Below are 19882 nucleotides of genomic sequence, written 5' to 3'. Positions count from 1 at the left end.
GCCACCCTTCACTGCACCGCCCGTATATCACTCGCGCCCGGTCACTGTCAGCCCCGGGCGCACGGCGGTCACCGGCCGGCGCACAAACACGGTGCGACTCGGCCGAGAGAGAGAGAGCGGAGGGACGGCGGTCCGCACCCCTCGACCCCTGACAGGGAACTATGGGGTGGACAGACATTGCACATTTGGTGTCACAGACCTTACTTAGGCCTTATACTGATCTTACATAGCGCGAGGAAGTATAGGAATTTTAAGCATAGGAAAAATAATTAGTTGGATTTTAGCCACACTGGCACTTGGCAGCGCTCTTAGGTTTTTATATACGGTAAGGTTGAAAAAGAGAAAACAAAACTATCCCTCGGATGCTTAACAGCCCGTAACGAAACGATGGCACGGGAAATAATTAACATTTTGTTCACATACAGAAAATGGAATTCTCAAGCCACCATCCCTTATATCTGGTCTACCCTCCCTCACACATGGGATGTTTTTTTAACGGATATTTCACAGCGATCTAATCTCATCTAACCGACCAGTGGCCCCTCTGCTCACAATAGAACGCAGGATGCGAGCCAAACAATAGCAGGCAGCCCCTGAGATTCGAGCAAAAACTGGCTGGACCAGCTTCGCCGGACTCTGACAAATTAGTCCGCCATTGTCGAAAACAATGGCGGCTGCAGTCACCTGCATACGTGCATATTTGTGAGAGAAACATAAAATTTGCATTAAATACATTTCGCAGCCGCTCGTTTAAGTAGACACACCTACTGCCTGCTATACCTAAAACGTATGCATGAAGACGATGGATGGGCATTAGCACAATGAACTAGCAAGAGTACGTCTTTCCACAGTTGTTTTTATCATTATTCTCGGTGCTCTCGCATTGGACAACATCCATTACGAGCGCGCCTATAGCGACGCGCGGTGCAGGATCGGATCAAAGCTTAAAACCACTTGTGAAATGTGATATATACTTATGTACTGATACATATGTCCACCCACCGCCAGCTATCAGCTGTAGCCAATCGGCCCTGGCGCCCGTATCATGAGTGACTCACTCTCAAGTGGTTCAGTTTGAAGGCTAATCCACCGGTAGAAATAACCGGTAGAATAAAAACCCGCCCGTTCGAACGTGGCGGGATGGTGAGTCAGCCATGCTTAGCTTGATAGGTTACGTCACACCTGGCTGTATCCGTGACGCCATATTCGACTAGTCATTATCGACAGGATGGGTTTTATTAGAGCCAATAGCGGATGACGGTGACCGCAGAGCGCAGTTGAAAGCTTATCGCGGAGGCTAAAGATCTGCTGGAGAAGATGTATCCAATAGTTCTCCTAATGCAGAGTTTTTGAGAGTCAGACCTGAGACCACGGACAACCACGATCTCCAATCCGTAAAGTTTCGGAACATGTATGATGCAGTGTGTCTTGCCCATGAACGTCCACAATAAAACCAGTTTTGTGAATAGGAAGTGGGTGAGTACGCAATCTAAAACACAAGCCATTAGCTCCTATTTCTAAAGCAAACAAACAGAATCAAAACACCAGTCATCCCATCCATCATCTCGTCACTTCCTCACCAATAATGCCTTCCAGGTGTTGCGACTGACTTCTGAGCAATATTCCCTCCCCTGCCCCCCCCCCCCCCTGCCCCCTCCCCGGTGACCCGTGCCAGCATCTGTCAGGGAGACCGTCCCAACTGCGTCACTTCCTCACCGCTCTGAGCTCTCAACACGTGCCTCAGGTAATATCGGCAGAAACGGCGGCGAAGGCGGCAGCAGCGGCTCAGGCGGGGGATTAGGACGGGGAGGAGGGAGGGGGAGGGGACTGGAAGCTCAGGGGAGGAGCGAGGTGCGGGATTTGGGAGGCCGTCTTGCCATCAGTCCGCCGCATGCGTCTTTCTAATCCCTCCTGTGGCATGCCGTGATCTCGAGTGTCAGAGGAGTGGTAAGCACGTCACGAAATGTTTGGACAGAGATAGTTCGGAGGTCTGCACGTGCGGGACTTCAGGGTGTGACGTCACGTAGACCAGTGGAGTGACGTCACCAAGGACAGCGGAAAATGAGATCACAGTTTAGCAGTGTATACGTCGGCGCCACACTGCTCGGTACGCATCAGATGAATCCAGACCCATGCGACAGCACAGCCGGATCTGGTATGCGATATTATCAACAACTCGCCATCAAGTGAGCCACTATGCTCAATGCTCACCGTTCAGTACTCATGGTGTACCGGGTCAATTTAGCTGTCATCGCCAGTGCGTGGCTCAACTGCGAACCAACTTTCGCACCCAATTTATCATAACATTTACTCTGTGTGATTAGGTTCTGCGGCTTGTCAGTCTTCGATGACTTCATTTCTTGCTGAACTACATAGACTGAACTTTGCTGAACTAGACATTTTGCTGAAATATCGGCAGTCAGCGTCGAGCGATATCGAAGAGTTGGGACATACGAAAGCTTTGTGAACTTTTCGCAAGTGTACCCGCACCATGCATGGTGATAATAACATGTGAAATTAGCGTTAGCGTTAGCATGTGGTAATATACAAATAAGCGTTTGTATATTATAATATATTATAATTAGCATGCGGTATACCACATGCTAATTCATCCATCATTTCACACAATCAAACAGGAAGGTTGCCATCAGTATTGCAATCTAACAAAGCATCGCAACATCTCCCCACCCTCCAACACTTGCCGGTGTTTTGGTCACAGACCGCCAAACTGTTGACAGGGTCAAATCGAATCGATCGGGGCCCGGTGCAAACTTCATTCATCAGTGTGAGGCTGCGACGGCGCACGTGGCTTAGTGGATAGAGAGAGAGGGGAGAGGGAGAGAGAGGGGAGAGGGAGAGAGAGAGAGGAGAGGGAGAGAGAGAGAGGAGAGAGGGAGGGAGAGAGAGAGGGAGGGAGAGGGAGAGAGAGGGGAGAGAGGGGAGGGGGAGAGAGAGAGAGAGAGAGAGAGAGAGAGAGAGAGAGAGAGAGAGAGAGAGAGAGAGAGAGAGAGGGCGAGAGACGGGTGTGGTAAAGGTGAGAAAGGTACGGGCGGTTCTGCGAATAGAGCGGAGGTTAGATCGCATGGTGTGGATCTGACAAGTTGGAATTTGGTCGACAATATTTACGGCCCTTCTAAGCCCTCCGCTGGGAGACGGGGCAGGTGAAAGGTAATTTCAGTCGTCCATAAAGGCCCCACTATTCTCCGGAGATCTATGGAGAGGAAGATTTACAACGGGTCTTTAACTGAATAACGTATCGGGGCGCGCTTAATTCAATCAAGATAAATAGCATCTAAAGAAAAATAGTTGCTCCATGCGATTGGATGGATGGTAGGCTTGATAAGTAGAAAGACCAGAAGACAGAACATCTGTGTCAGGTCCCAGGGGATGCAAGGAAGGTGGAACATTGAGTTATCAAGGTGCCTTGTACGTACACCTTTGCGTTGTTTCCCGACATGTACCGGGTGGCCCAGAAAAAAAACGTTCCCAACTTTAAATCAATATTTCTCAGAAAGTGATAAAGATACAACATTGAAACTTCGAATAGTCAATGCGGCACACATTTTCAGTAAATGGTGTGATTTTCATGGTGTTCGGTAAATAACTTTTTAAACGGTTCGTGTTTCAAGCATGCCATGTAAAAATTACTTTTTTGCTCCGATGTTTACTAAAAAAAATGTGAGTGAACGGGTCACTTTCACCACGCGGCACCGCGGCCTAGAGCCATGACTTCTACTGGTAGCTAGTCTCATTGATGGTTCGGGTCTCAGGATGACACTTTCCCTCAGGCAACCACGATGGCTCTGTGCCAGCGGCATCGGAAGAAGTTTCCAGTTTTCTAACCATCTTGTGGCTCAAATGCTTTCTTGGCTGACATTCCTGGGAAAAGGTAGCTTTTCAACCAGTTTTGTTTTTGTCATCTGCTGGCAATGTTGTTTTTCATAAGCTATTCTGTGGTCTTCTGGCACAGGAACCAGTCTGCTTTAGTTTGTTTTCCTTATCCGGTCGATTTACTGTTTGATCTACTGAAAGGAGGGTAATCAGCAGTAATCCATGCACCGTGCCACTCCTGCTCGAAACATGATTTGGTGTTGAAACGAATGACATCCATGAGCACCATTTTGGCTCAGTATTTGAATATTTGGCACCTAAGTGAGACAAAAATATTTAAAATAAGAACATACGTGTTGGTTTCATTCACGTGCTCTATTTTTTATTCTTTTGTACATAACATGGGACGTCTAACCCAATCATCACTATCGTTTGACATCGGCAAAAAAAGCAAAAACGTCTTGCTTAATTCAACTCAAGATTGCCAGCTTGGAAATGATGGTATAGTGTTATAATTTGGCATACCAATACGCAAAGAAGTGACGCAAACTTGATGAAAATTTTGGCTCGTTATTTGTACTCGTATTTGATATATAGGCCTCCAAAGTTCGGAACGTTTTTTCTGGGCCACCCGGTATAACATAGTATACCTACTAGCCTGACTTCTTGCATTTTCCTTCACGTAGGTATTTAACTTCTTGCTGCGCTATCACCAGCGCGCCAGATTCACTTCCCACTCGTTCGTGCAGCATCTGGCATTTTTGGCTCGGCCCGGCTATGAATCACAAGTGTGCGCTACATCGCACACCGCTGCGTCCGCCACCGCGGAAGCTGTGAGCGTCAGACAGCCGTGCAGACCGCGCGGATCTGGTGCCATCTCCGCGGCCAATTCCATTGATCACTGCGAGCGGAGTGCGTGCCGCCGGCCAATCTGGGCCTGTTTGCCACGTGCTGCGATCCGGCCGAGCAGACTCGTCTCTGCGGACTGCTGCCACAGTGGACCGGCTGTGGCCTGGCGCGGTGGGAGGCCAAAGGGTTTGGTTTACGACCATGGTTTACGACCATTGACTAATTGAGAGAACATTACTCTGATCAGTCAGCCATGGACAATGAGCCCGATTATCTCACTTAATTAAAACTGTGAGGGGTGGTTTATCCTGAGTCGATTAGGTGGCTTTTGATATGATCAGTGACACCTTTTCTTACGTGACGTCTCGGTCAGATCCATGCTTATTTCGGGAATCTACCCACGCATCATAATTCACAATATCATACCAAGATTTCGTTATTATCACAGGATATAATGACTTCAGTTCGCAAATGGCTGCTCATGTAACTTATCTTCATCTCCCACCACATCTCACAGACTACACAGGTGGTCTTTGTACGCCATTATCTAAATCCCTCCCGCGGCCGAAGTCCATATGCAGCACGGTAACACAAATACACACGGCTATAATGGAGTCAGGGAGACACATCCATTTCCATAATTGGGTCGTAGCTGCCACCGAGCCGGTGAGGTGTTACTTCTGCGCGGGAGGTCTGGCCAGTGGCTGGTCAGTGTCGGTGTCGGGCAGCTGTGGTCTGGTCTGGTGAGGTCTGCCGCTGGCTGTGGTTAGTGTGTTCTAGTCCGGCCTGGCCTGGTCTGGTCTGGTCTCGCATGGCGCGGTCTGCTGACTAGCAATGGTCTGCAGTCTGGTCTGGTCTGTCTTGATGCTGTGCATGGCCTGGCACTCAGTAGGTGGTTGGGTCTGTCCTGGTCTGGTGTGGTCTGGTCTGGTCAGTGGTCAAGTCTGAGGTCACCGGTGCGTGGATCGGTGTCGGTGTAACTCGATCCGCCACATTCCGGTCTACAGTCACCGCCCCCCGCCGATTCAGCTCATACCGTCCCCGCCCCCGGCACCCGCACTGGGCCATTCAGGTTCCTGTCGCTGAAACAGTCACCGCAACGCCGCTGGTAGTGGTTTTCCAGCAACCACCAAGCTTCCAAGCAGTTCCCTCACAGCTTCTCTACCTACATTGTGGACGGTCATCATGAGTCGATTTCACCATGCAGACGACATTTAAACAAATACATGTAAACTCAGTTTACACGGAATTGTCGACTCCTTTAAATATGTCTATTTATTTTGTTTGGTTTCAACAAGCAGGTCTTTTGTTCCTCTTGCGTCTACTTCTAACCTTCTATTTATGTTACACTGTTTATCGCACGGTTTAATTGTGCACCATTTTGGCTCCTTTACCACCTTCATTGTTCCTTAAAAAAGAACGATGTCTATTATGTGTCTAATTTGTCCTTTATCTTTTTTTCTCTTTCTCCGCTTCACTTTTTTCTCATTTTCCGCTTCACTGTTTTCCCCTCTTTCTTATTCCGCACCCACTACTAAAAGTTGACATTGCATCATGTAGCTCTCTCGACCACACCACCAACAGCCTTCCGGTTCCCTCATATCACATCATGCTTCCTCCATATTCCGGCCACGTCACTCCATCGTATCACCACAGCATGTCAGCCACAGGCCCCATAGTGGTCCCCTCCAGACTCACATCCAGCGATGGGGGAAGGACCAAGGACCACGTCAGGCGCAGAGAAACGTGATGCTGAGCTTGACGGATAGGAGACCCCAGGCTAGATCAAGTGCACAGCGGACATAGAACTGGATGTGGTCATGACAGGCACAGGACAGGGATGGGGCTAGATCCAGCCATGACGGAGAAGTGTCAGAGCTGGCGAGTAGCGAACATAAGTCCGAATCCAATCGTGGCGGACGCGGGGCTAGGATCGTCGGAGAGTGGACGTGAGTCTGGATCCATTCATGATGGACACGTGCTGAGTCCAGCGACCAGCGAACATCTAACTAAATCCAGTCAAAGCTGACATGTGTTAAGACCACGGAACAGCGCAGACATATGGCTGGATGCAGTCATGGCGGCGGGATCCGGCGTGATCGTCCCTAGCGTCGGCCGGTCGACCGGATGTCAGAGCTGATAGAGACGCTCCACAGACCGCCGTGGGTGACAGACACGCCAGCCAGCGTGGGACGGCCACGGTACGGCCGAGGGGTGTACCGGCGGCGTGGGCCGGGCCTGGTGGGCACTGACCGCAGGGAGAGCGCTGGTCACAGTGGTCACAGCCACAGATCTGGGAGAGATGTCGCGGCTAGCCACAGATGCAAAACAGACCGGACAGTGGAACAAAGTCGTTCGCAGTGGGCTGTCAGAAATAGTCAGTCTCGCATTGGCAGCTCGAATTATATCAATTATAAGATTAGACGATAAGAAAGTGTTGAATTAGGCTATCGGCATCTTATAGATCGGTTCAATTGAATGGCGACATGAATCACTGTTAAGAATTATGAGATAAGAAAATGACAAAACAACCGGACTTATAAAAACGCAACTAGAAAAGCGTATTTAAAACGGCACACTACACGGACAGGTACGGACACAGACCGGGTCACAGGAGTTATCATGGGACGTTTCTGCGGGACATGGAGACAGGGAGACCGCGTGGCGTGGCCGTCCGTCCGCGCCGCCGCGGCCGCCTGTAGCCAGGATCGATACTGGAGGCCATTCGCCCGTGGCGCTCTGAAGGCCCGCTGGCCCACTCCAGAGAGCTGCCGCCGGTCTGAGGGGAACAATACAGGAGAAAGGCGGGGAACGGCTGGGTCTGGAGCGAAAGATACGATCGCAGAGTCCGGGTGTAGGGCAGGGATGACTCTGGAAAGTGGAACTATGGACAAAGGTGGTAGCCGAGTTATGAGCATTCATGGGGAAATAGACGTAAGAATATGCTGTCCTGTGAGGATACCGAATGATCTGATGAGAGGTGCTTACGAGAAAATGGGCGGCGGCACAGATGAATGGCAGTACAACAGACCCGAGAACATGAAAGAGGTTACCAAGTAACAGGCCTGCCAGTGTGTGCCATTTTCCAAGTATCGTAGACGATAAGCAACACGCCAGTAAACAATTCTTGTGAGGGTCCCGTTGCGTGCTCAGATTCGCAGGCACAGACGAGCCGTTTTTCATGTCGACGCCAGGGTCTCTATAAGAAATGCTCAGCAACCAACGAGGTTGTGGTGTGCAGCCGCAAAATGGAGCAAGTTTATACGGTGCTGCTTCTGAAATCCAGAGCATCCACCCATAGCATTCAAAGGCCAAAGCCGTATATTACGGTAGCATTCACGTTCAATGAAGCTGCTTAACGCACGCCCGAACAACCAAACCGATCAGCGTATTAGCCACCCCGTCTTGCATCCGGCCTCCGTGATTGACAGTTCCGAATTTGCCGGTCCCATTTCCCATGAAACCCGACCCTCCAAACGTGCCTTATACCACCCAACACCCCCTGCCCGCGAACCGTTAGACCTGTCAGATCGGCCAGCTGAGGCCGGCTGGGCCGCCCATGAGCCTTTCTCTCTGGGTTCGGCGAGCGCCGTGCGTTCGACGGCCTTGGCAGAACGGGTTGCGGGCGCATGAGACAGTGAGGGGTGTCTCCAAATGTTGTCTGCATTGCAGAGTGCAGGGATGACGTCATATAGTACCACGGCGGACCTCGATAACAGACAGGTATCGGACTGGAGAGAGAGAGAGAGAGGAGAGAGAGAGAGAGAGAGAGAGAGAGAGAGAGAGAGAGAGAGAGAGAGAGAGAGAGACAGAGAGACAGAGAGACAGAGAGACAGAGAGACAGAGAGACAGAGAGACAGAGAGACAGAGAGACAGAGAGACAGAGAGACAGAGAGACAGAGAGACAGAGAGACAGAGAGAGAGAGAGAGAGAGAGAGAGAGAGAGAGAGAGAGAGAGAGAGAGAGAGAGAGAGAGAGAGAGAGAGAGAGAGAGAGAGAGAGAGAGAGAGAGAGAGAGAGAGAGAGAGAGAGAGAGAGAGAGAGAGAGAGAGAGAGAGAGAGAGAGAGAGAGAGAGAGAGAGAGAGAGAGAGAGAGAGAGAGAGAGAGAGAGAGAGAGCTGTGTCGAGGAGTGTGGCAAATCGGTCGGGACTTACAGCGGTCATGCAGAGGACAGTAACGTTCTAAACTACAACGGGATTGATCACGATCCAAAACAGAGCATGTAAGATTCCAATGCCCAATTCAATAAACCAAATATTAATGCCTTTTAATTCTATAGCCATATTGCCAAGCAGAGGGATAACACAAATTACAGAGTCTACTCAACACAGCGACCGTAATAATTAGGTATACCAGCGATTGCTTCTGGCGATTAGTTTACGAGACATAAATCGCAACAATCCATAAATCACTGACAATGTAATCCAATATTCCGGCTTTACCTAGCCAAGCAGATCGAGTCACATATACAGTCGTCCTCAAAATTATTCATACCCTTGTTAATTTACGACATATTTTGCTTTTTTGATGAAAAGAAAACATTTTGTCGAGCTTATTTATGATTTATATATGACCAACAGGGGAATGAATAACAGCAACATACAACTGATAAAATATTCAGTTTCAGGTCTGTTTTATTCATGAATCTTTGAAAACACTCATGTTCAAAAATATTCATACCCTTGGTTTTCAGAGTTCAGTGTCTTTCTTCAGTAGTCGATAGCATATCCTTTGTTCCTTATTACTGCTTCTAGTCGGTTCCTGTAGGTGCTCACAAGCTTGCCACACGTTTCCTGTGGGATTTTGGCCCATTCTTCCCTGGCGAAAGCCTCCAGCTGGGTCAGGCTAGTCGGTTTCCTGGCCGTCACTCGGGTCTTCAAGTCCCGCCATAGATTCTCTATGGGATTCAGATCAGGACTCTGACTAGACCACTCGAGGACGCTGATATCATTGTCCTCGAACCATTCCTTGACTACTTTAGCCCTGTGTTTGAGATCATTGTCTTGCTGGAACTTCCAGTTGTTGCCGAGTTCCAGCTTCTCTGCAGATTCCTTCAGGTTTTCGTCCAGAATTTGGATATAGTCCTCCTTTCTCATGGTGCCCTGGATCCTGACGAGGTTTCCTGTGCCGCGGGAAGAGAAGCATCGCCACAACATGATGTTTCTGCCACCGTGCTTGACGGTTGGCACCGTGTTCTTGGGATTGTAGGCCTCTCCTTTACTCCTCCAAACATATGCAGCATCCATGTGTCCAAACAACTCCAACTTCGTCTCATCAGACCACAGGATGTTTGCCCAGAAGTTGGAATCTTGCTGCATATTGCCTCTAGCAAGGCTCGCCTGGCCTTTGCAAGGCCCGCCTGGCCTTTGCAAGGCTCGCCTGGCCTTTGCAAGGCTCGCCTGGCCTTTGCTAGAGGCAATATGCAGCAAGATTCCAACTTCTGGGCAAACATCCTGTGGTCTGATGAGACGAAGTTGGAGTTGTTTGGGCACATGGATGCTGCATATGTTTGGAGGAGTAAAGGAGAGGCCTACAATCCCAAGAACACGGTGCCAACCGTCAAGCACGGTGGCAGAAACATCATGTTGTGGCGATGCTTCTCTTCCCGCGGCACAGGAAACCTCGTCAGGATCCAGGGCACCATGAGAAAGGAGGACTATATCCAAATTCTGGACGAAAACCTGAAGGAATCTGCAGAGAAGCTGGAACTCGGCAACAACTGGAAGTTCCAGCAATACAATGATCCCAAACACACGGCTAAAGTAGTCAAGGAATGGTTCGAGGACAATGATATCAGCGTCCTCGAGTGGCCTAGTCAGAGTCCTGATCTGAATCCCATAGAGAATCTATGGCGGGACTTGAAGACCCGAGTGACGGCCAGGAAACCGACTAGCCTGACCCAGCTGGAGGCTTTCGCCAGGGAAGAATGGGCCAAAATCCCACAGAAAACGTGTGGCAAGCTTGTGAGCACCTACAGGAACCGACTAGAAGCAGTAATAAGGAACAAAGGATATGCTATCGACTGCTGAAGAAAGACACTGAACTCTGAAAACCAAGGGTATGAATATTTTTGAACATGAGTGTTTTCAAAGATTCATGAATAAAACAGACCTGAAACTGAATATTTTATCAGTTGTATGTTGCTGTTATTCATTCCCCTGTTGGTCATATACCTATAAATCATAAATAAGCTCGACAAAATGTTTTCTTTTCATCAAAAAAGCAAAATATGTCGTAAATTAACAAGGGTATGAATAATTTTGAGGACGACTGTACCTAAGCTAATTAAGTCGCTCACGTGGCTAAATCCAACAAATGTAATAAGCTGCTCCTAAGTATCGCAGTAATCATTAAAGTCAAAACCACTGACTGACAGAGTTGGATCATATCCCACAGTACGGACATTAAAAACAGTAAAACAGTCTACCAGATCAGACGACTGTGCAGCTACTGTTTGCTATGTTTCGCCGCTTGCTATGTAACGAGCCGCTCGATTCGAACTCGGAAAATGTTTATCAACAGCTGCACATTTTCCTGCGCAGATTTCGTGTCATTTCTGATGCCGGCGCATGACTATTTAGGACATGACATGTGGCTTGAGCATGAACGATTTCTGGAATGAAGAAATGCTACAATGCAGAGGTTCGTCCAGTGAGCACTCGTGACATTTCTTGTCGGTTTTGTGGCACCTTGCCTCTCTCTCAAAGTTTAACTTTACTTATGTTCATAATGTGCCGTAACCATTGCCGACCACTAGGCCCCTATATGCGTCGAAACGTAGGAAAAGGGAGGTCATGTGGACATATTTACCATTGCTCCCCTACACAACGAAATGGACAACAAAAAAATATAAAGTTATGAACCGAATAGAAACATATTGCTCGTGAAGGACCCATGCATTTAGACGTAATTCGAATAATCCAACGCCGTTAGCGAACAACATAAATATGGATCTAACAAGACAAGAAAATTGTAGTCGTTTCTTACAAATGCCATGTTCCATTTCTTCGCCATCTCTCACTCGCTAAAGGGCGACAGTTCGCGTTAGCCCTCATGACATCCAGTAGAAGCCATGTCGATTAGTCGAGGGAAGGGGGCGGGGGAGAAGAGGGCAGGGGTCGCCCGAGGGGACAGCGAGTGAGACGGATGACGACATGAGCACACTGGTCTGGTGTTGACAGAAAGCGTCTGGTCTGTGTATGTGTAACAGAGATGTGGGTGGTCCCCGGAACTTCCCAGAGAGTTAACTGACTCAGAGAATCACTCAGATTCGCAGACTCATAGACTGACTCACAGACTCACAGACTCAGAGCCTGATGGACTGACAGACTGAAGGACTGAAAGACTGACAAAATAACAGACTCACAGACTCTTAATCACAGACATGGTTCTCACTGAACGACTCACTCACTCACTCATTTACTCACTAACTCACTCACTCACTCACTCACTCACTCACCCTCCTATCCACCCTCTCACTCACTCACTCACTCACTCACTCACTCACTCACTCACTCACCCTCCTATCCACCCTCTCACTCACTCACTCACTCACTCACTCACTCACTCACTCACTCACTCACTCACTCACTCACTCACTCACTCACTCACTCACTCACTCACTCACTCACTCACTCACTCACTCACTCACTCACTCTCACTCACCGCCGCAGTTGTGGTGATACTCGCCGTGGCGGAGACGACTCGCGGAGGCTCTGGCCCATTTTCAGCTGTACCATTCGTGTCTCCACTGCCAGTCTCATACAATTTGTGGCGATTCGCCAGCCGATCCATACTGGCCAGTCTATAAGAAGGTCCCTGGTAGCCTGATGACCGCTCAGATCCTGAAAAGCTGGTGCCGCCGTACCGTGGCAGCGCGGAGAACTTTCGCACTGATGAACCGCCGTCCTCGGTTTTAGTTTTGTCGGAGAATTCGACGCGTCTTTGGCGGCGCTCGCCATCTTCCGAGGCGGCTTTGAACGTGGAGAATGAGGTTTTGAAGGAGGTGGCGCCGGTGGCAGCAGCGGCTGGCGCCGAGTCTTTATTGGGCTCGGTCATGGTGATGATATTCGCGGCACGAGGTATTGGTTCGTCACTTGGTCGGACACACGGGTGGAATTCGTTTTGAGATTACTCGCTGTAAACCTCTGTCACTCCGTCCGTCACACGGTGTCACTTTTGTCACCAGCTCACTTCAACCTTTGCTCAATTCACCGCCGCGCCGGCCGTATCACCGTTCGCTCACGCTGCCGGCGCGGTCACTCGCTCCTCGCGGTTCACCCGGCTCGCCACCCACTACACACTGCGCTGGCCAGCCGTGGCGTCACGACGCGACTCAGAGCAGACGTCACCGGCGACCGCCACCGGCCGGCTGCAGCAGCTGACACACGGAACAGGCCGCCGGCCCCCGAGTCAGCCGGTCACCAGTCGTGCGCTCCAGACCGGCCAGAGGCGGCCGCCGAGCGGCGATCGATCCAGAGGTGCCGCGCCGGTCAGCGACAGCCCTGCCATCTGTTGGTGAGGAACGTAACCACATGTGTGGTGGAGGGGTGGAACGGTACTCAGATGTCGCTAAGGCTGCTTCTACTGCTCGATGAGGCCTCAGGAGGGGAAGAGAGGCTGAAGCGTAGACGGAAAGGTTCAGGAGTGTTTGAGGATGAACAAATGCGCGTTCACTGCGGAAGTAGCTTGAATCAGTTTGAACCAATATCTGCATTATGATGCTCAACGAGCATTTTAAGCTCGGTATTTTATAACAAGACCGTTATATTATATTCAAGAAAAAAAAACTCAGAGCTTGATAAGTCTCCATCCGAAATGTCCCGGAAAGAGCCAAGGTCGAGCAATCTCTTGTAGTGGTGACAGTGTTTCCGTCCGGGACCGCTGGGTAGACAGCGCGGAGCAGCGGACCTCTTCTCATTCGTTTCACGAGGCAGTGAGGGTGACGCCTGTGACAGTACACTCGTGGCGTGACAGTGAACGCGGACAGCGCCGGATCCGTGTGAATCGATTCGGTGCTCGTTCTAGCTCAATCTAGCGAGGTTCGGCGCTCGTCCCTGCCCATCGGCCGGCAGCGGCTGGCTCGGTATCAGCAGAAGACTGAGAGCTGTGTTCCGTCGTCCACTGTCTTATCAACCACGCTGCCATGTCTGAGAAGGGAACCTGTCTGTGCTTCAACCTGCGGAGCGGCGCGATCGTAATCGGCATCATGATGCTAACCCTCGGAGGTTCTATCACCGTCTCGGCCGGCGGTTTTTTAATATTCCTCTATCGGCGCGAGTCCGTTCCACATGACCGGGACGACCTGGCATGGCGTCTAGCGGGCGCTCAGCTCGGTGGCGGCGCCATGCACCTTCTGTTCAGCAGTCTACTGATACTGGGCGTCAGGAGTCACCGACCAGGCCTCGTCCGGGCGTGGTTGATCTACCAGGGTATCACAAACGCGATTCAAAGTGTAATCATCGGAGTGCTTCTTGGGATTACCTTTCATGCCAAAGATAAAACGGATATATCTGTAAAGAACACAGTCGTCGTTCTTGTGTGCTGCGTCGCTGTGAACGTCATATTTTGGCAGTGGTTGAGAGTTGTGGCAAGGTATTATATGGAAATGAAAGGGCAAACAAATGATTCCAATGAATGTTAGTCGATCGAGGACAGCATCACTTTGCTTGCGACGTAAGTGTACCTTTAGCTGCCTTCTCGGAGTGAGTGGCTTCCCGTTGATGGTCACCTTAACTTTTCTGGTCGTTGATATAATCGTGACACAGAATGCATGTGTTATTTTCTCCGTTTATCGTCTATGATGTTTTTGATAGTTTATTCATGTTAACAGCCTTATCGTTTTCATCATTTTGCATCAACGGTTATCTTTTGCCCGTCTCCGCCCCGCTAGCGCAAGGCATCTCTGTCGGGAGCGAACAACGAGCGCTGCAGCGGTTCGAACCTGGTTTAGACCTTTCGCGACAGTCGTTCATGTGTGACAGAAGCTCTAAATAATTTAGTTTTGTAGTTTTTTTTATTAATTATTCATTCAAAGTTCTTAGACAAAAAATCAGGTTTTTATTATAGGTAGATAGATACCAGTACTTAACAGCTCATGAAAGCTGTGCTGTTTTTTGACCAGCAACGCATAAGCCGTACCATTCACAATGTCAATACAAGCATAACGCTAAACAATGGTATTTCATTCAAGTCATTTAAGTGTAAGCAATAGTTTGGAGTCATTAAAGGTACAGGTCTCGCGGGTTTTAGCGGTAGGTTTTGCACCTAGAAAATTTAGTGTACTTCAGGCTATATCTTCGTCGTCTTAAACTTTTAAGTGTTGAAGATGCGATCGACTTGTTGGGTAACAAGCCGGCCATGATCGTGTAAAATGGCTTCATCGTAGATCGATTAGTTTCTGAGATATAACCGGAAATGCAAAAGTGCAAAACCTACCGCTTAATCTCGCGAGACCTGTACAATTAACGGGCAATATACAGGCATTTGGGCACAGGAGAAAATAAAGCGCATCGAATGTCTTCTCGCCTCGTGAAGCGCGCAAAGTGTCAAACAAATGTCTTGTGCTGAGTACTCCACGAGTCTTCAATCATTCAAATGATCTACCGATCTCGGTTCAAGGCACAGTTACAGTGGCTCTCGACCACCTACCTATATCACAGAAACATCACACCGAGCTGTCTCGCCCGATCGACTCAACCCTCTGCGGGCGACAAACGTCTCCATCTCGCTGCTTCATCTCTTGCAGGCAATCCAGCACGACTTTGAACCATCTCCAGAACAGGATGGTCACCAATATTCCCCCGACGACAATTACTATCGCCATGGTACGGCTGTCACTGATGGCCCACCATAACAAAAAGCACAGCCCGACGCTCTGGAGACTGTTGGCGATGCCGTGGTAGACCAGCCACGCCAACACCAAGCCCGTTCTGTTCGCCATCACACCGTGAATAAGAAGGCTGTTGAAGATCATACAAATGATCCCGAATTCAGCCTGGACGCTCATTATAATAAGCAGGACACTGACAAACTCTCCAGTGTAGAGCTGGTTCTCTCTCAGGAACTCGCGAGATGCTGAAGTGTAAAGTACGAGTATACTTCCGGCAGAGACGGTCACCAGGCCGCCGAGAATCAGCATCGTAATGCCGATAGCGAGCGAGCCGCTCCGCAGGCTGAAGCAAAAACAGCAGCTCTTCTCAGGCATGGTATGGTTGACTGGGCGCTGGTTGGTCGACGGTGAAGACACACTGAACTCGAAGTCACACACGCAGCGGCTGGCAGTACTGACACCCCAAACTGCGGCTGTGATGGCTGAGACCTATCACCGCGCCAGTCTCACCGACAACTGAGTACCAAACGCAGCAAGGAGCTGAATGGACGCGCACATGTTTCGACGCCGGAAGGGAGTCGAGTCATGTCTGGAGCGGCCCGGGCCAGCGGCGAATTGCGCAACTAATTGCGCAACCGGCTGCAGTGGAACTAACGGCGTAGTAGTGTTGCACCGGGTGGCAGGCACTCGGTGCAACATGTGTAACGACGGAATTGCCGCTACACGTAATAAACTACACAGAAAATGAAATCATAGGGAAGCCGGGAGAAGCCGGTATAGTACAGGCGAGGATGGGATAATTTGGCCACCTTTTTAGAAAACGATGTATCTCTAATTTTACGGCATATCTCTGCACACTCTCAACGCTGTATCGCATTAATTTTACTTTCCTGTACAATAAACTGAAAATGATATAGAGTAACTACCTATATGCTTAAATTTTGACGTTTTCAAAGGTCTGAAACTCTGAAAATCTGCCAATTACCCCGCTAGCAGGGTTCAGCGAGTCAGCTTCAGCGTCAGCAATGACGTGTGTCTATTCGCATTCTCATGGTTGACTCGGTGTCGGATTTGTATTCGAACGACTTCGAATCAGGTCTTATCAGCGATTTTAACATTTCCGTGCACAGCTCAGAACGCGATTCCTTAGCATGCACCGTTCAATCATAATTCGCATTAACTTGTCATAGGTACTGACAGAAACTACCGACAATTCCAGTCTGTCTTGCTGTCAATCAGGCATCGGTAAAATAATTTTTGAAAGGATTGCATTCCCAATCCACATTCCTAGTGCCGAAGTGGATTGCATTCCTACTCGCAATCCCCTTTTTTCACTTGGATTGTGATCAAATCCGCAATCCTTTTTTGCAATCCTGTTGTATTATTATGTGCACTAGTGGATCTGAGGGAGGGAGGGGGGGGGCATAGGGCCGTGCCTCCATCCCCAAATCACCCATTTCTAGTACCTAGTCTTGCGAGTAATTCCTATCTAAGGCACAGGTACTTTATGGGAAATATTTTTTGCCTTAAACACCCCCACATTTAAACCTCTACCCAACCAGTGTTTTATATTTTTAAAACTCGCCCTCAAATACGTAATTTTGCCCTTCCTATGTAGTTCATCAGCGTATATTATTTTGAGCGTTTAAATTAAAAACGTTTAAGTTATTTCAAGTTTCGATGTAAAGCCCTTGATAGCAAAGAACATTAACCCTCGCCGGCACAGGCTAGTTGATGCAACCCCCCCCCCTAAGGTTTTTCGCGAATAACTCGCGTAAAAAGCGGCCGATCACGACGAAACTTTCAGTACCCTCGCATTGATCAATTTTACACGTTCCCTGAAAATTTCATGACCCTGACCCCAATGACCTTTGACCTGTGACCTCTTTTCCGTGACCATGTTTGGCCGAAATCGCGATTCGGCGTATGTCGGATCGCATTAGCCGCGCGTTTACAAGCTTTTCGTGGTTTCAAACGTTCAGACATGTGATTTGATGTTGCTCCCATACATTAGGGTGGGTTTCAAGGTCACCTGAAGGTCAGGTCAGGTCATTGACCTTTGGTGACCTCGGGTGACCTCGGTTCACTTTTTCGAGTTTTACATGTTTCTAGGCTAGTTTTTGGAGCTGAATTCGAATTTAGCAACCATTTGAACATTTACGAAGTAGTTTTGATGCCTTCGTAACATGTTACGAAGCTGTCAGAGGTGGTTTACACGTATAACGAATACCCGTCACAACCCCTACCGGTTGACCTGACCTGACCTGACCCGACCTGGTCTAAATGCTTAAAAACATCATCCCTGATCAAAACTAACACGATATTCGTGATCAGCACCCCGGAAAACCTCATAGCAGCCACACTTTACGACTTTCTAACAGGTCCCGATTTTCCCGGTTTTCGGGTCATTGACCTGACCTGGAAGGTCACCCGATGACCTAGGACCTTAAAATTGGGTATCATCGGCTTCCACTCGTGACGGGCAACACGCTCGTTTTTTCCGCGAAGCTCTAGGTCGATCAGGGGCCAAACGCGAGGGGGGTCGTACCACCCCCCCCCCCCCCCTTGTGCCGTCGAAGGACGCAAAATGGCCTGTGCCGGCGAGGGTTAAGCCGATGAAGCCGATCTCATAATTTTCAATCGCAACAAACCATTTCAAAGCACTAATCAAACACAATCCGGATTGGATTGCAAAAATTGGAAGTATGATGCAATCCAATCCGCAATCAAATCCTGTTTTTTGGAATGGATTTCAAATCCAGGTGCAATCCACAAAAAAGGAATGCAATCAGGATTTTGCAATCCTGCAATCACAATCCTACCGATGCCTGCTGTCAATATTCGAGTTTTAAAATAAAAAATAAAAAATATTAATCGAGTCATAAGTATCAATAAAAAACATTCAGACATATTTTGGGTTGTAATGCTAAAGCATTATAAAATTTAATAATACTGTTTCATTTACAAACACGAGACTTTTTCAACACCGCTGCGATCTCCTGCATGGCCGCCATCGCTGGGTCCGTTCGATATCGTCACTCATTCAATTAGGACGGCTTGTGTTTTGTCTACAAAGACGAGTAGGTACCTACTATCTTATAGGCCTGTTATGTGGTTATAAAACATGCATATGCCGCTTTTTTCATTTGAAAGCTAGGATGCACGAAATCAGATCAATTTATTGATTTCATGAGTTTATATGGTCACGGCGTAAGAATCTTGCCCCGCCCCACACTGCCATCGCAAGCCACTCAATGATCGATCTATTTTTGGATCACCGCCGCGTAGTTTTCCCAACTAAGATGTTTCCGAGCTCAAGCATAAGAACAACAAAGTAGGTGCACGCTGAAATAAGCTTACCGAGAGTCGTTTGCTCAGCCAGGCACCGGTCCAGGGATTCCCAGAGTGTTGACTCTTGGAAAGATTACTTAAATTGTTGCGCTGCAGTCGGATGAGTGATGACTGTGGTCTAGGAATATAAAACGGCTTAAGTATCGACCGATCGTTCACCATCAAAGTGCTTTCACACACTGATACGCTGGCGGCCCGTGAATGAAGAACACACCACCCAGCATGAGTTGCGCACATCCACCGCACGCACTTCTCTCCGCACTCTACACCTCTCTGTGTCTCTGTAGGTACCGCACTGCTCGCCGTGACGAAACTCGGGTCAGTGACCTCTGGCCGGTCAAGGTCACCACACCGACCAATCCAGGAGGGAAGGGACCACCGCAGTCGGCCGGCTTCCTCCCACTATTGACGCAAAGAGGCGAAGGTTTTACGATTCGCTTTTTGCGCGAATGCTGTCTTCTGCTTGCATGTACTGGCTACAATGCCGACCCGGACATGTTGTCATTTTCTTTCAAACAATAAAAAGGGAAAAAGAAACTGAAGTCAATAACCATTGAACGCATTCTCTGGGCCACCACATATCCGTATTGCCGAATTTTCATCGTCAATTTTTAACAACTGCCTATGGTTGGCGATCGCCTGTAGCTAAGCTAGAGCTCACGCCGCTTCAGTTTTCCATTTCAATCAGTAGATGGCGTAGGACGACCGCCTGAATCTAGGCTAGCCCGCACTGCTTCTGTTTCCCATTTCAATCAATAGATGGCGTGCCGTTAGGCGATCGCCTGTAGATAGGCTAACCCGCACTACTCTAGTTACATATTCCAATCAATAGATGGCGTTGGACGGCCGCCTGTCGGTAGGCTAGCCCGCAAGGCTCCAGCTTTGTATTCTGATGTGTAAATGACCGTTGTCACGTAAATGCGTTGTAAATACGTAATGGTTGTAAATAGTGTAAATACGTAAATGCGTTCAAGTTCCATCTTTGTGGTTCTCTGTAGGCCGGGATATAGTAGCACAGT

General features: G+C 48.9%; 1 protein-coding gene across 4 annotated transcripts in view; it reads right to left on the bottom strand.

Moving 5' to 3' along the window:
• LOC122369122 (septin-7-like) overlaps window positions 1–19203 on the bottom strand; it is a 65397-nt gene extending 46194 nt beyond the window's left edge. The window contains exon 1 of one of the 4 annotated variants that reach the window (XM_043343569.1): window positions 18873–19203. In XM_043343569.1, coding sequence (XP_043199504.1) covers window positions 18873–19100 — 228 coding nt within the window. In that variant the 5' untranslated portion in view covers window positions 19101–19203. Of the gene's footprint in view, window positions 1–12346; window positions 13116–18872 lie in introns of those variants that run through there. The other 3 variants (XM_043343566.1, XM_043343568.1, XM_043343567.1) reach the window with 3 other exon arrangements.
• Between the last annotated feature and the right edge of the window lie 679 nt (window positions 19204–19882).

The sequence above is a fragment of the Amphibalanus amphitrite genome, unplaced genomic scaffold, assembly GCF_019059575.1.
Source record: "Amphibalanus amphitrite isolate SeventyFive unplaced genomic scaffold, NRLGWU_Aamphi_draft 001007F_arrow, whole genome shotgun sequence".
NCBI lineage: Eukaryota > Metazoa > Arthropoda > Thecostraca > Balanomorpha > Balanidae > Amphibalanus > Amphibalanus amphitrite.
The sequence above is the reverse complement of the archived record's forward strand: the minus strand, read 5'-3'. Positions and strand labels throughout refer to the sequence as shown.